The sequence below is a fragment of the Coffea eugenioides genome, chromosome 5, assembly GCF_003713205.1.
Source record: "Coffea eugenioides isolate CCC68of chromosome 5, Ceug_1.0, whole genome shotgun sequence".
NCBI lineage: Eukaryota > Viridiplantae > Streptophyta > Magnoliopsida > Gentianales > Rubiaceae > Coffea > Coffea eugenioides.
Genome location: NC_040039.1, coordinates 13,750,563 through 13,764,669, shown reverse-complemented (window position 1 = coordinate 13,764,669; position 14,107 = coordinate 13,750,563). Strand labels below are relative to the sequence as shown.

Below are 14,107 nucleotides of genomic sequence, written 5' to 3'. Positions count from 1 at the left end.
TATTTTTTAATCAAATCCATAATTTTTATTCTAAACTTGTTAATATTCATTAAATAATATAAATTGCTCCTTGATTATTCTAATTACTTTGTATTTTATTGTTAAATACATTTGAAACATTAAACATATATGAATATACCTTTGTTAATATTAACATGATCTTAGATATTTTAAATATAATATTTTAATTTCTAAATGATTTTTATTTATGATGTCATCCGCTTTAACCCTGGTCGAACCCATTGACCCCTGACCCTGACCGAATCGATACCCGGTCCGAGTCTGAAAACATAGCAGAATACAGCACAACCGGCGAGAGTTGTTTCCCGGGAAGCGAAGCAGATTTGACATGTTAAACCGTTGAGATCTCTGGTCAGGACTCCCTGGGAGCAAAGGAGAAGGCGGTCAGAAAACGATGCAGAAAACAGCACAAGCGTGGTTTTCAGGGGGACCAAGCAGCGATCTCCAGAAAGCGCCTTCATCTCTGTTAGCGGATTGGAACGCTTATGCGGCTTCAAGAGAATCCGAGGACGCGGAGTCTTCTTCCGGGTTAGGGTTTGATCTCGAAGCTGCTGTCAGAACCGCCAATGATAAAGTTTCCGGCACTTTTAATGTGTAAGAATCAGGCAGTTACGAATTGAATCAATTTTGGATTTCCTGTTTAAACAATCAGTCGATTGTTTTCTGTCATAAAATTGCTTAGCAAAGATTTTGAACTGTAAAAACCATGCTGGCCAATGTGAAGTTACTTAGGAAAGAACATCAGTTTGTAGAATGTGCTTCTTTGAAACTGAATTTGCATCTATTCCAGTAGAATTGGTCCTAGGGATCATGAAATAAGGATTTATGAAGTCTCCCAATACGTAAGAAACATTAAGTGTGATGCTCGATTGAGATTTTAGCGCATGGGCTTGTATAGAGCAGGTTATTTTGTGAATGTTCTGGTCTTGACTCTTGAAAGACCAATTTTGATTAGGTTTAGCTGGATTTTTGCTATATCATTGTATTTGGGGATCAAAATGTTGATGCAACATATTGGATAGTATGGTGGATGTAAGCCTTGGCTTTGGCTTAATTTGGATCACATGATGTTTTTCTAGTCTTCTTGTAGTTAGGCAGATATATGAGGGACAGTGGAGGTCAACGAAAAATTCTGGTTGGCTGGGTGAGAAACGTATGTGTCGATCCAGTATCCTTCTCAAACACGCAAAGTGGTCATTTGGAGTTTTTATATCAAGCTAAAATTAAGCAAGTATTGCCTTTCGGATTTTCTTTTAGATGGTTATGCGTTTCACTGAAGTTGCATTAAGGAAGACTGAGCTTACCTGGAGCAAACTTAATGTTCCTTTGGCAGTCTTTTGCAAACCTGCACATTTTATTTGCTGCTGGAGAGTTTTACTTATACTGGGGTCCTCTAAGAGTGCATAAATGTTTTGCTGTGCTTGAAGTGCACCTTCTCATGCAAAGATGCAGTGTTTCCCTTAATCATTCTGGTTATCCAAAATTGTCTTGTTAGTTTGCTATGAATGATGATTTAGAGTCACTATGGTGTCTGAAACTGATAGCAGGACACAAAAATTGGTTAAACTGGAAAATTTTTTGACAAATTGCAGTTAATGAATACACTCCCCACCCCCCCCCCCCTTTTGGGGAGGGACCAGAGGCTAGATATTATTGTACTCTATTTTAATTAACTAGCAATTGAAAATCCATGGGAGATTGGCTCATTATAATCTTGCTTGAGATCTGCTTGTTACCAAAACAACTGAATCTGGGTTCCATTGGTATGTTATTCTGAGACAGTGCTAAAAACCTCGTCAGTTTGAACTCATGTGTTTGATAGTCTAGAAGGGATTAGCTTCTCTTATGCAGTTAACAATTGCTGAAGCCTAATGACTGTGTTTAATGTGAAGTTGCTTAACATCGTATGCCAGCTAATTGCAAAATATGCTTCGCAAAAAGATAAGTGTCAAGCATTATATTCAACAAAGCTGCATTAAGTTGACTAATAGCATTGGCCTTTTGAGTTTCAAATATAAATGTTTTTAAAACTTTCAATGGATCTGTCTTTAATGCATGATCCTGTGTAGACTCGATAAGTGTATGATTTTCTTTTAGAATTTGAGTGACCTCTATGAATGAGTCTCGGGTGGAATAGGGGCTTTAGAATACAATTTGGAGAATGCAAATATTAACCTAACATGTTGAAGTCAGTGTTGGTGGATATCAGCGACGGATTAGCTAGATCAAATATGATAATTTGTAATCATCTCAATTTATTTTGTTATTTGGTGGATAGGATTTTAATTGAAAATGTACAGAGGAAACTGGATGGACAGATGAGACCATAAAGGGGATAGCCAGTGTGGTAGCAAAAACTTCTGAATGGTACTCAGCTTTTTCATGATGTATGTTTCCAGTATCATTTCCTTTGTTGTCAGAAAGTTGATTTTTTGCCTGAAGTTTGCAACACTTGATCCAATAAAACGGTAAAATGCCAGATGCACATCACAAGTATTAGAAGCTAGGACTAGCATCTCTTTTCTCGCCATTTGGGTGAAGAATCCTTATTAGGAAGAGGAACAGATAAAACGCGTTGAGAACCACCAAAGTTTACTTCAGAGGATAGAAAATGTTAAGAAAATTCACTGTTCTTATGGTGTATCTATTGGATACTCAAAGATCAGAGCTAGCTTCTTTACAATCAAGTATAATGTATGCCCAGAAAACTAAACTAATCATGGCATGCGTATATGATTTGCTGAACAAGGATCCAAGGCAAACAGATATATTTGGAAGCGTCTCCTTTTGGTTAAGGAAATATGCATTGAAGACATAACTTGGCTTTAAACATGAATTGAAAACATAATTTGGGGTAGGCACGACCATCCGCTTTTATGTGCATTCAACCTGGCTTTGCATAAGTAACTTTTTCTACTTGTAAAATTTGTTATAGAGAATTATTCTTATTTGATATCGTGACTTCATGGTCTCCAGTCATGTGGTTTTTTCATTCAAATCTCAATTAAATTAGAGACTGTTGATGAGCTCAAAAGCAATAATTAGTTATTGAGACTTGTAGGCAGCCTTTTAAAGAGCATGCAGAAGCCTTTTATCATATGAAAAATTAATGTGCTCTCTTCGTGTTGGCAAATAGGAATAGGGAAAACTCAGTCTGTTAGTACATATTTCATTATGCCCAAAACCCTTCTGGTACATTGAATTGAGGATTTCGGGATTAGATATTAACTGCAACCTAAATAAGCTGAAGCTGGGGAGCACTCCTCTTGGTGCCCTTATGGGGACCTCTATTTTTGCATATGCTTATGTGGCTTGAGCCAAGTAGCAAATGCTTTTAATGAGCTTGCTTGGACGTTGTTGTTATTTTTTTTTTTGAATTTTTTTTCAAGCCTACTTCAGAGTTCCATTCTCAGTGGGTGGCCACCTATGGCTGCATTTAGGCTCCCTTGGTGTTAGTATGTATTTTCTATTTTTGAGAGTGGTGTTTATACTGAAAAAGTTTTCCTTCAATCTTGCAAAGTATTTAATATTTAGTTATGTTGGACTTTATCAAACTGTTGAGACCCCTTGGTGCAAGGTATCAAAGAGATATTGATTAAGTGCTTTTCAGGGACAATTCTTATGTCCTTTAGCTCCGATTATTGTTTGAAATTTATTATGGAGAACAGGAAATTTTATATACCTTTTGAAAAGTTTTGGTAATTTCTTGCATGTTCTTTAAACTTATTAAAATGTCCCACTTTTCCAATTAAACTATGCTTAGTTTCATTTTGTTATGATATTTGTGATGCAACCATCTAACCCTGTTAACTTGGATGGACTTCAATAGTTTAAGGTCATGTTAGTGGGCATCATTGTTAAAACCACCATACATGGTTTTGTTTCTTCTTTCTCTTTCTCCTTTTCCTGGTCTTTTGCTTTGCTTTCTTCTTTCCTTCCCTCTCAATAGACCTCTCCAACCAGAATGCTGTTGTCATGACCGAAAGCTGGCTTTCACGCCTTTGCCATCCACAACTGCTGGCCATAAACTTTTTGGGCGATGGACACATTTCCCAACTCTTTTGTGGCATAGATTTTATTTCCTGGGAGAGGGGGGGGGGCCGGTTAGAACTACCACAAAGTGATCTTTTTTGCATCATATAATCATGGTTAGCTGCATATCCGATACTGCACTGCCCTTTATCTAAGTTCCAATAAATCAGCACGACTCTCTCATCTCTCTTTAACCTTAAGAATACAAAACAACCTACAATTGATCCTTTTACTACAGGGCATCAAAAGAATGAAAGCCAAAAACTTAGAAGTTTTGCCAACTTAGAATAAAACCTTCATATTCCAATGCTAAATCATATGGTCTATGTACACCAGTAGGCTTCCTTGATCGGGAATCTCTCTTGATCTTGTATGTTTTCTGCAGAAATCAAATTTCACAATATGCTGGTGGGATATAGCAAGGGATTATGCAATGGTCTTCATGGTTACATCGTTTGGAAATCATGTGTGTTGCAGGCAAGTGGTTATGAGTGTCTTGTGGGCTGCAGGAGGCAGTATTGAGGGCCTAATGGTGTTGGTGTGGAGAATATGGAGAAGGTTGAAGGAGGAGCAACAGAAAGAAAAGTATGAAAAAACAAAAAAAAAACAAAAAGAGAAAGCAAAAATGGAAACAGAATAAGATAAAGAAAACATTAAAACTGACATAGGAACCCAATAGAGTGTTGATAATCTCAAATGTGGGTCCTATGTTAGTTCTATTTGAAGGAGCATCTTGATGGAATGTCTAAAATGTCCATGTGACATCCATGTTTTAACATTCAGATACCAAAATGAAATTAAAAGTAGTTGGGATGGCAGGATGAGACTCTTGAAGAGTTTGGTGATCTCCATGCACTTTGCCTGAAATTTTTCTAGTGGTGGTTGTATGAGATCTTGTGCATTGCAAAAGATGTCTTCTTTTGGTTCAGGTCCACCTTTTCATGCAAAGAGGCAGTCATATTAGTAAGGGATTTGGTTTTCTAAAAATTTCTTTTGAGTTTTATGCTGATGATCAATTATATGATCTCAGCTGAATCATATCATGATCAGAGAATGATAAGAAACTAGTGCTATGAATTACCATCATTAATTGATGATTTTTCATGGCTCTGTCTTTCTTTATTTTGAGATTGGCTTGTATAATACTGCCTGAGAGTCACCATACCTAAACAAGCCTACTGTATGGGATTGTCTTTTTTCTGAAGCCAGGTTTATCTTTTATTTTATTTTAAAAAATATTTTCAGGCTTAAATTCACTAACTTCTACATTTGATAACATATGGGATCCCCAACTTAACTTGGATTATCAGCTCCATTCAGTGCTCACTTGGAATGTTATTTGGCATGATGAAAATAAGCATGGTATCATTAAGGAGACACGAAGGTATAGCTTTGCAATCTAGTGTCCCGAGTCAGATGAGGAGTAACATTTTTTAGAGATGGTACTTTACACAAATAAAAGCAGATCAGGAATGTATGGTTTGTAAAGTTCTATAATACTGGAAAAAAAGTTGACTGTAAGGAAACTGGCGACACTTTAGCAAAGATGGAATCCAAGCAAGAAATTAGTGCTCAGGGTCTGAAGATACTACATTACTTGTTAAACTGAAAGGAACATGACAAGTTGGAAGAGCTGAGGAGAAGCATTATGGAAAGAACAACCAGAAATTCCTATGGTTTTGAAAGCTATAGCATTCAAAAATGACAATACAAAGGAAAGGTCCTTCATGCAGTTCTCCACTGTTTACTTCTTCGGTTTGGCTTTTTTTCTATAGCTACTAGGATACCTCATTAAGAGGTAAGCAACCAAAACAACAATTAATCTCTTAAATTTTAGTTGTTTGTTCCAGGTTAAACTCACAGGATGTTGTCAAGTGTCTGAAGATGGAACTCATAAAACACCCATTAGAGGTTCTTGTAAAATCGAAGTATTGTTGCAAGTTTAGGAAGCTTGCCTAATTTTAATCTTTTTGAAAAGTGTTAAGAGAATATAAGTATTCTTGTAGATAATAAATTAGTAAGGGTATTCTTGTAAATAGTTAGGTTTGTACTCCTATAAATACTAGTTGGTCACTCATAATACGGTGACTAGATGTTTTCCTTCCAAAATACCTATTCTCATGGTATCAGAGCAAAAATCCTAGGGTTAGGGTTAAACATCTAGCAAAAGTCTTGTTCACGCGATATTAGTCATCGCGTGTTGTTCACTCGATACTGTTCATCGGGGGTTACTACTCACGCGTTATTGCTCAAAGGTACTATTCATTACGAATTTTGACTGCTTTTTTGTTTAAAGTGCTATTCGTTATGGCTGAAAGTTCTGCTAATGCGGTTACCACTGACCAAGTTGAATCAAGTTCTTCAGTACATGGGTCCCAAAAGACTTTTACTATATCCGAGGAAGATTATGTTAAATTTCTACAGTACCAAGCTACAAATCACGCATATTTTCCCTTTGCTTCTTTAGCACAAAAGGGTAATGCTATGGCTTGTCTCTCCACATTTTCTAATTTTGACTCATGCATTATTGATTCCGGGGCTACTGATCATATGTCAGGTACCTCTAAAAATTTTTCTAATTTTCAAGAGTCTACTTCCTTTCCTCATGTTACTTTAGCTGATGGATCTACTACTAAAGTTAAAGGATTAGGCATTGTAAAAATTAACTCATCTCTCCCGCTGTCTTCTGTTCTTTGCATACCCAACTTGCCCTTTAATCTAATGTCTATTAGTAAGCTTACTAAATCTCTACAGTGTTCAGTTATTTTTTCTCTTGATTTTGTTGTCATTCAGGATTTGAAGACAAAGAGGACGATTGGTGGAGGGCATGAGCATAATGGTCTTTATTTTCTTAACTCCAATGGTCCGATTGCATGTCCTGCTACTGTTTCTCCTTTTGAAATTCACTGTTGTTTGGGTCATCCGTCTTTACAAAATTTGAAAAAGTTGGTTCCTATTTTGAATCAGTTGTCTTCGTTAGAATGTGAGTCTTGTCAGTTAGGAAAGCATCATCGTGTTTCTTTTGCTCCTAGAGCCAATAAATGGGTTTTTGAACCCTTTTTGTTTGTTCATTCTGATGTTTGGGGTCCTAGTCGAGTCATTTCAAAGTTAGGTTTTAAATATTTTGTAATCTTTGTTGATGATTTTTCAAGAGTTACATGGCTTTATTTGATGAAAGATCGTTCAGAACTATATTCCATTTTTTATGCATTTGTTACAGAAATAAAGAATCAATTTGGTGTGCTTATACATATACTTTGCAATGATAATGCGAAAGAATATTTTTTCACTCCTTTTAATACCTTTATGACTAAATCCGACATTATTCATCAGTCTTCTTGTCCTCACACTCCACAACAGAATGGAGTTGCTGAAAGAAAAATTGGACATTTAATCGAGATTGCTCGGACACTTTTGTTGCACATGAATGTGTCCAAACAATTTTGGAGTGATGCAGTTCTAACTGCATGTTATTTAATTAATCGCATGCCATCTAATATTCTTGGAGGCCAATTACCTCGCTCCATTTTTTTTCCTTATGAACCTGTATTTAAATTACCTCATCGTATTTTTGGATATGTGTGTTTTGTTCATCAGCTTGCTCCCGAGGTGGATAAATTAAATTCTCGTGCTATTAAGTGTATTTTCTTAGGATACGCACGAGCGCAAAAAGGGTATAGATGTTACAGTCCAGTTTTAAATCAATTTTTTACTTGTGTTGATGTTACTTTCTTTGAATCCACTCCGTATTTTATGAAACACGATATGCCTTGTGAGTTAGACCAGTGTCCCTCTTTTTCCTCTCCTGTTTTTACTAATCCCTTCCTCTTTATTACCTGAGTTATTTAGTCCACCAGATTCCATAACTTGATTATCTCGTCCTAATCTTCAAGTTTATTTTCGTCGTTCTATGGTTGAGAACCATTCTGATATGCTACGCACTTCACCAATTAACTCTCAATCTTCAAATCCAGGTATGACGCCCTCCTCTGAGTTAGATCTTTCTATTGCTTTACGCAAAGGTAAGAGGTATTGTACTTCTCATCCTATTTCTAATTTTGTTTCTTATTCTTCTCTCTATGTCATATTTTTCTTTTGTTGCTTCACTTGATTCTGTCTCCATTCCTAAGTCTATTACCCATACTCTTAATCATCCTGGTTGAAGATTAGCTATGCAAGAAGAGATGTCTGCTTTGGAACAAAATGGTACTTGGGATCTTGTCCCTCTTCCTTCTGGTAAGCCTGTTGTTGGTTGTAAATGGGTGTACACTATAAATGTATAGTCTAATGGTTCTATTGATCGATTGAAGGCTCGTCTGGTAGCTAAAGGTTTTACTCAAGTGTATGGAATAGACTACTTAGAAACATTTTCTCCTGTTGCAAAGATTATATCGATTCGTCTTCTTATCTCTTTGGTAGCAATTTATAGTTGGCCATTGCGTCAGTTGGATGTGAAAAATGCATTTTTATATGGAGATTTGGAAGAAGAGGTATATATGGAACAACCTCCTGGTTTTGTTGTTCAGGGAAAGAATTCGCGGTTGGTTTGTCATCAGAAAAAATCCTTATATGGATTGAAACAGGCTCCTAGGGCCTGATTTGGCCGGTTTAGTAGTGTTGTCATGGAGTTCGGTCTGATAAGATGTGGAGTAGATCACTCTGTATTTTATCGGCATTCTAATGCTGGTAAGATTTTATTAGTTGTTTATGTGGATGATATTGTGATTACAGGTGATGATGTTGTAGGGATCCAAAAACTTAAATCCAATCTGTAGGCAAACTTTCAGACAAAGGATTTAGGTCATTTACAGTATTTTCTGGGTATTGAGGTAGTTCGATCTAAATATGGGATTTATTTATGTCAAAAGAAATACGTACTCGATATGCTGAGTGAAATTGGGATGTTAGGTTGCCGACCTATGGATACTCCTATGGATCTTAATGTGAAATTAGTAGGAGATCAAGGTGCATTACTAGATGATCCTAGGCAATATCGAAGACTTGTGGGTAAATTAAATTATTTCACTGTAACGAGACCTGACATTTCGTTTGCAGTGAGTGTCGTGAGTCAATTTCTTGAGACCCCTCGTACTAGTCATTGGGATGCTGTTATACGGATTCTCAGGTATCTTAAGAGTGCTCCTGAAAAAGGGTTGATATATCAAAATCATGGACACATTGAAATTGAAGGATACAGTGATGCAGATTGGGCTGGTTCTACCTCAGATCGAAAATCGACCACAGAATATTGTGTGTTTGTTGGTGGTAATTTAATGTTGTGGAAGAGTAAGAAGCAAACAGTTGTTTTCAGATCAAGTGCAGAATCAGAATACTGCACTATGGCTCACACTGTGTGTGAGTTGGTTTGGTTGAAGAGCATGTTACTTGAAATTGGGTTTGAGCATAAACAGCCTATGAATTTAGTGTGTGATAATTAGGCGGTTGTTCATATTGCGTCTAATTCAGTGTTTCATGAAAGGGCAAAATATATTGAAGTTGATTGTCATTTCATTCGAGAGAAATTGCTTGATGAAGTCATCAAGACATCTCATGTATCGTCTGTAGATCAACTGGCTGATTTGTTTACCAAGAGTTTAGGGGGTTCTAGGGTGAAATACATTTGTAACAAGTTGGGTGCTTATGATATATATGCTCCAACTTGAGGGGAAGTGTTAAAAGAATATAAGTATTTTTGTAAATAATAAATTAGTAAGGGTATTCTTGTAAATAGTTTGTTAGATTTGTACTCCTATAAATACTAGTTGGTCACTTATAATACGGTGACTAGATGTTTTCCTTCCAAAATATCTATTCTGCAAAGAATTACGGCTTGACTTCTGGCGTATGTGTTTTCTTTGTTGTGTCTCATTGAAGTAGATTTCATGGAAAATCTACTTTATAATAAGTGTTCTAACACACAGGGTTTTCAATTTTTGTGCATAGGACAGAAGCAAATTCGCAAATTGCAGATTTGACACTTCTGTAGCATGCCACTTGTTAAACATAGCTTATTACGCATAAAATGGTTTGGGAGAACTATCCTCACATGCTTGCCCCACCGATTGGAATACTTGAACTCTATTTTGAAGCTTGTTAACTGGTTTAGCTTGAACAACATATTGTTTGGTTTGGTCCAAATTTTTATGCCATTACCACTGGATGTTTCTCATGTTAACACTGTATGTAATTTGTACATTTCTAGTCTTCTTTTATGTGCCTATCGGAAAGTATTATAATGTTTTCGGAATTATCTTTCAGGTATTATCATGCTATGCATTTCATAGATATCCCCAGCTTCTTAGTCTAATGGATTCTTTTTCCAATAACTATAACTCTTCAATAAACAGAATTTAGATTTCTTTTGCATAACCAAATGTTTTGGCCATAATTTCTCTGATTGCTTGTTTGTTTATACTTAGATTACTTACTGTCCTTGTTTTTGCTTGAATAAGAAACTTTACGTGCTACTTGTTCCAAGTATATCTTTTAAATTTTTTATTATTATCTTATCCAAATTCTGTTCTGTCTTACAGGGTATCGAAGGGAGTGAGGGATCTGCCAGGGAATTTCCAATCTGCCACAAGTAGTGTCCCTTCTGGAAAATCTCTCTTGTACTTCGGCATCTTGCTTGCTTCTGGTGTGTTCTTCATTATAATAGCATTCTCCATTTTCCTTCCTGTTATGGTGATAGCACCCCAAAAGTTTGCTCTATGCTTCACAATTGGCTGTGCCTTTATCATTGGCTCATTCTTTGCCCTTAAAGGCCCAAAAGATCAGCTTGGACACATGTCATCAAAAGAGGTATTTTTGTGAAACTGGAAACCTACTTGGTTTAAAAAATTTATGTTATGCTGGCTCGATGAATGCTGCCTTGATGAATGGTATAATATTATCTTTAGTTGGTGCTGTACTCTGATCCTGTACTACTTTCTCTACTTCTCCAGAGACTACCTTTTACTTTGGGATTTATAGGCAGCACCGTGGGAACGATATATGTTTCTATGGTGCTTCACAGCTATATTCTCTCTGTTTTCTTCTCTTTGTTACAGGTATGGAATCCTCTCCTTTCTCTACGTACGGTAACTGCATCATTAAGCAATAAGGACCATGGGAATTATTTAAATGGAGATGCAGAAGTTCTACCATTCTTCCTTGTGCATTCACAATTGTCATAGAACTTCTACCTTACCTTCTTTCCAAACTATGCATCAACTCAAAACGTTAGTAGTGGTTTATGAATAATGCCAGATGTAAAAGATGAATGTTAGGGGTACAACTCGTCATATGCAGACTACAGCCATTCTGCACATAAGAATTTGTCTTGGTACTGTTGGACAAAAATCTAGAGAAAGGGAATGGATCAAGGAAACCAGAGTACCAATTAGGTACAATCACAAGCCTGAGAGGTGAGGGAGCGGAAGAAAAAAGGAGACTGTGAATATAATGAGTAGTGTCTCTGTGCATTTTTAAAATCTTTTTGTGCATTAAAAACATGGTAACTGGTGTCTTTGTGACTTTAGGTGAAAAAGGAGATGATGAATAGGAGCAGAGGGGTATTTGCATCTTTATAGTCTTTAACTGCATTAGAGATATCAAATGGGGTCTTTGTAACTTTAGATCGAAGAGTTAAAGCCAACTTCCGTGTTATACAGTTGAAGAGTATATTAAGCTATATCCTTATGCTATTCGCATGACTTGACTGTTTCAGAACACATTTCAGGAAATATATTCTTTTTAATTAACAGATCTAATTTGGTTTGATGGATTCACCTCTATGATTTTCATTTAAAATAACATAATAAGGGGCTAATCCACCTTTCAGTTTTAGGGAGTTAAAAAAAGCTGCTGTTTGGGGTTGTGTTAAGGTGTTACTCTTAAGAATGTTAAAAATATTTTTTGACTACTGGATAAATAAATGTAATAAAGCACAACAAACTGGAGATTTATCTAGGATTATTACCTAGAAATATTCTCATTGATTTTTTTTTAAACTATCTAGGGAAGAAATCAATGAGAATATTTCTGGGCAATAATCCTAGATAGATCTCCTCTTTGTCCTTATTACATTTGCTTATCCAGTAGTACAAAATACTTTTAACATTTTTAAGAGCAGCACCTTAACACAAAAAGGGGTTGCTTCCCCATGATGATAGATATTTAGGTTTGTGGTTGCCCTTCTAACTGCTTTACCAATAAAGCTTAAATGGTTCCTACGTTGTAAAAATAAATTATTCTCATTAAATTTGGTAATTACCAATGAATGCACTTGCTACCTTGGGTATTCAGGGTCCATGTGAATTTGATGTAGAATTAAGATCCTTAAATGGGGACATGACAAAACAGTGAAAGCAAAAGGCACCTGGATTGTTTGTGCAGCTACACACTAAGCTGTATATGTTCGGTGAGAGGCTTGCTGCAAGCAAGCTAGATCACTGTAAAACAGCTCTATGTAAGACGATGGTTGGGTTAGGAGGATTTTCTGTGTGATTATATTCATATATTTTTTAGAGTATACTTATTTTGTCATGTTGATGTAAAGCTGTTTCGTTTTCCTTTTTTGCCCCCTGGTTCTTTGGTTGTGTGCAGCTTTTACATTCTAATTTTATCTACTTTGGCCTCTTTGCCTCTTGCCAAATCTTGAACATGGAAATGATGACTGTAGTTAAGAGGGATGAGATTTTCTATTTTACAGGTTAGTCAAGTGCCTTCGTAGAGGTGCCACAGATGATTATGGTTGGCTTGTGACCTTTCTCATTCACCCACACTCATCATATAGAGTTTGGTTTTCACCCCTCAATAAAACAATTAGTCAAAGCAAAAAAGTAAACGGCTGTATTATCGTTGTTTATACATATAGTAGGCAAATACTGACACATTACTTCTTTGTGTTACCAAAAGGGAAACAAGTGAGAGTGGTAGATAATGCGTATGATATGCTATAACAACGTAACATCAGATTTAGCTTTTGGAGTAAGAGCCTGACTTAAACACTTGATTGGTTTAATTCTGTAGGTGATTGCACTATCGTACTATGCGATTTCTTACTTTCCTGGTGGATCGGCTGGACTAAAGTTTCTTTTCTCAACGCTTACCTCTTCTTTGCTAAGATGTTTTGGAAGGTGATATCAGGTTCTTGTTTATCCGTACGTCTACATCATCATTTGCAGAAGTGTAGCTAGTCTGATGACGAATCTGACATCTTTAAATTCAAGGATGCTGCCATTGCGTGTGTTGTATTGTTCATCACAAAGTTTTTATTGTGCCCTTTAAATTCTTAATTTTATGTGTATATTTTTTAATCCCATTTTGGTGGATATACTGATTTCAAGTGATGGAATAGTCTTGCTTTGTTTGGAGCGGCAAAAAAGAATTTGAAAGAGAAAGAGGCCAAAGGATGGAGATTGTCAATTGAGTTGGCGCCTGCTATATTTTAGTGCTTCACCAGCATGATGTGAACACGCTTTCTGACATCCATTAGAACATGTAATAGACAATGAAAGCGGACTAAATAACAAATGTATCTGTTAATATTTCTCTTAGGATAATTTTTTATATATGCTCAATGTATATATAAGCAGATGTAGATGCATGCCACGTGATCCAATTTTAAATTTTAAATTCATTTTTTGCATAGGTGTTATACATCTACATTTGTTAGTGTAGAAAATTCACTGCATTGATAGTGAATAAAAACTTAATCCTTTCTTTTAGGATAATTTTTTTATATATTATCAGTGTATACACGAGCAGATATAGATATATGTTATGTAATTGAATTTATATTTGAAATTCACTTTTTGTGTAGGTGGTACACATCGACATCTTTTAGTGTAAAAAGATTCACTATACTGATAGTGAATAAAAATTTAATCTTTTCTCTTAAGGTAATTTTTCTATTCTGGAATCTAAAGTTGAGATAAGGGTAATCTTTCTATTCTGGAACCTATAGTTGAGATAAAAGAAGTCAAAAGACGAAAGAGTGTTTCACTAGTGTAAATTATTTCATTCTACATGATGTAAATTATTTCATTCTACACGTGGCATGGATAACTAT

The 14,107-nt window shown here is 35.9% G+C and overlaps 1 protein-coding gene across 1 annotated transcript; it reads left to right on the top strand.

Moving 5' to 3' along the window:
* The first annotated feature begins 320 nt into the window (after nucleotides 1–320).
* LOC113772581 (protein transport protein SFT2-like) lies at nucleotides 321–13,586 on the top strand. Its single transcript, XM_027317207.1, has 4 exons — nucleotides 321–615; nucleotides 10,587–10,854; nucleotides 10,998–11,102; nucleotides 13,066–13,586. Exons 1-4 carry the CDS (start codon nucleotides 416–418, stop codon nucleotides 13,174–13,176), a joined length of 684 nt encoding a protein of 227 aa, XP_027173008.1. The 5' UTR covers nucleotides 321–415; the 3' UTR covers nucleotides 13,177–13,586.
* The last annotated feature ends 521 nt before the right edge of the window (nucleotides 13,587–14,107 follow it).

Bases quoted from the DNA above. Each gene is read 5' to 3' on its own strand.
- LOC113772581 (XM_027317207.1), top strand. From the start codon at position 416: ATGCAGAAAACAGCACAAGCGTGGTTTTCAGGGGGACCAAGCAGCGAT. The intron at 616-10,586 runs GTAAGAATCAGG...TCTGTCTTACAG, and splicing joins GTTTCCGGCACTTTTAATGT to GGTATCGAAGGGAGTGAGGG. The intron at 11,103-13,065 runs GTATGGAATCCT...TTAATTCTGTAG, and splicing joins TTTTCTTCTCTTTGTTACAG to GTGATTGCACTATCGTACTA.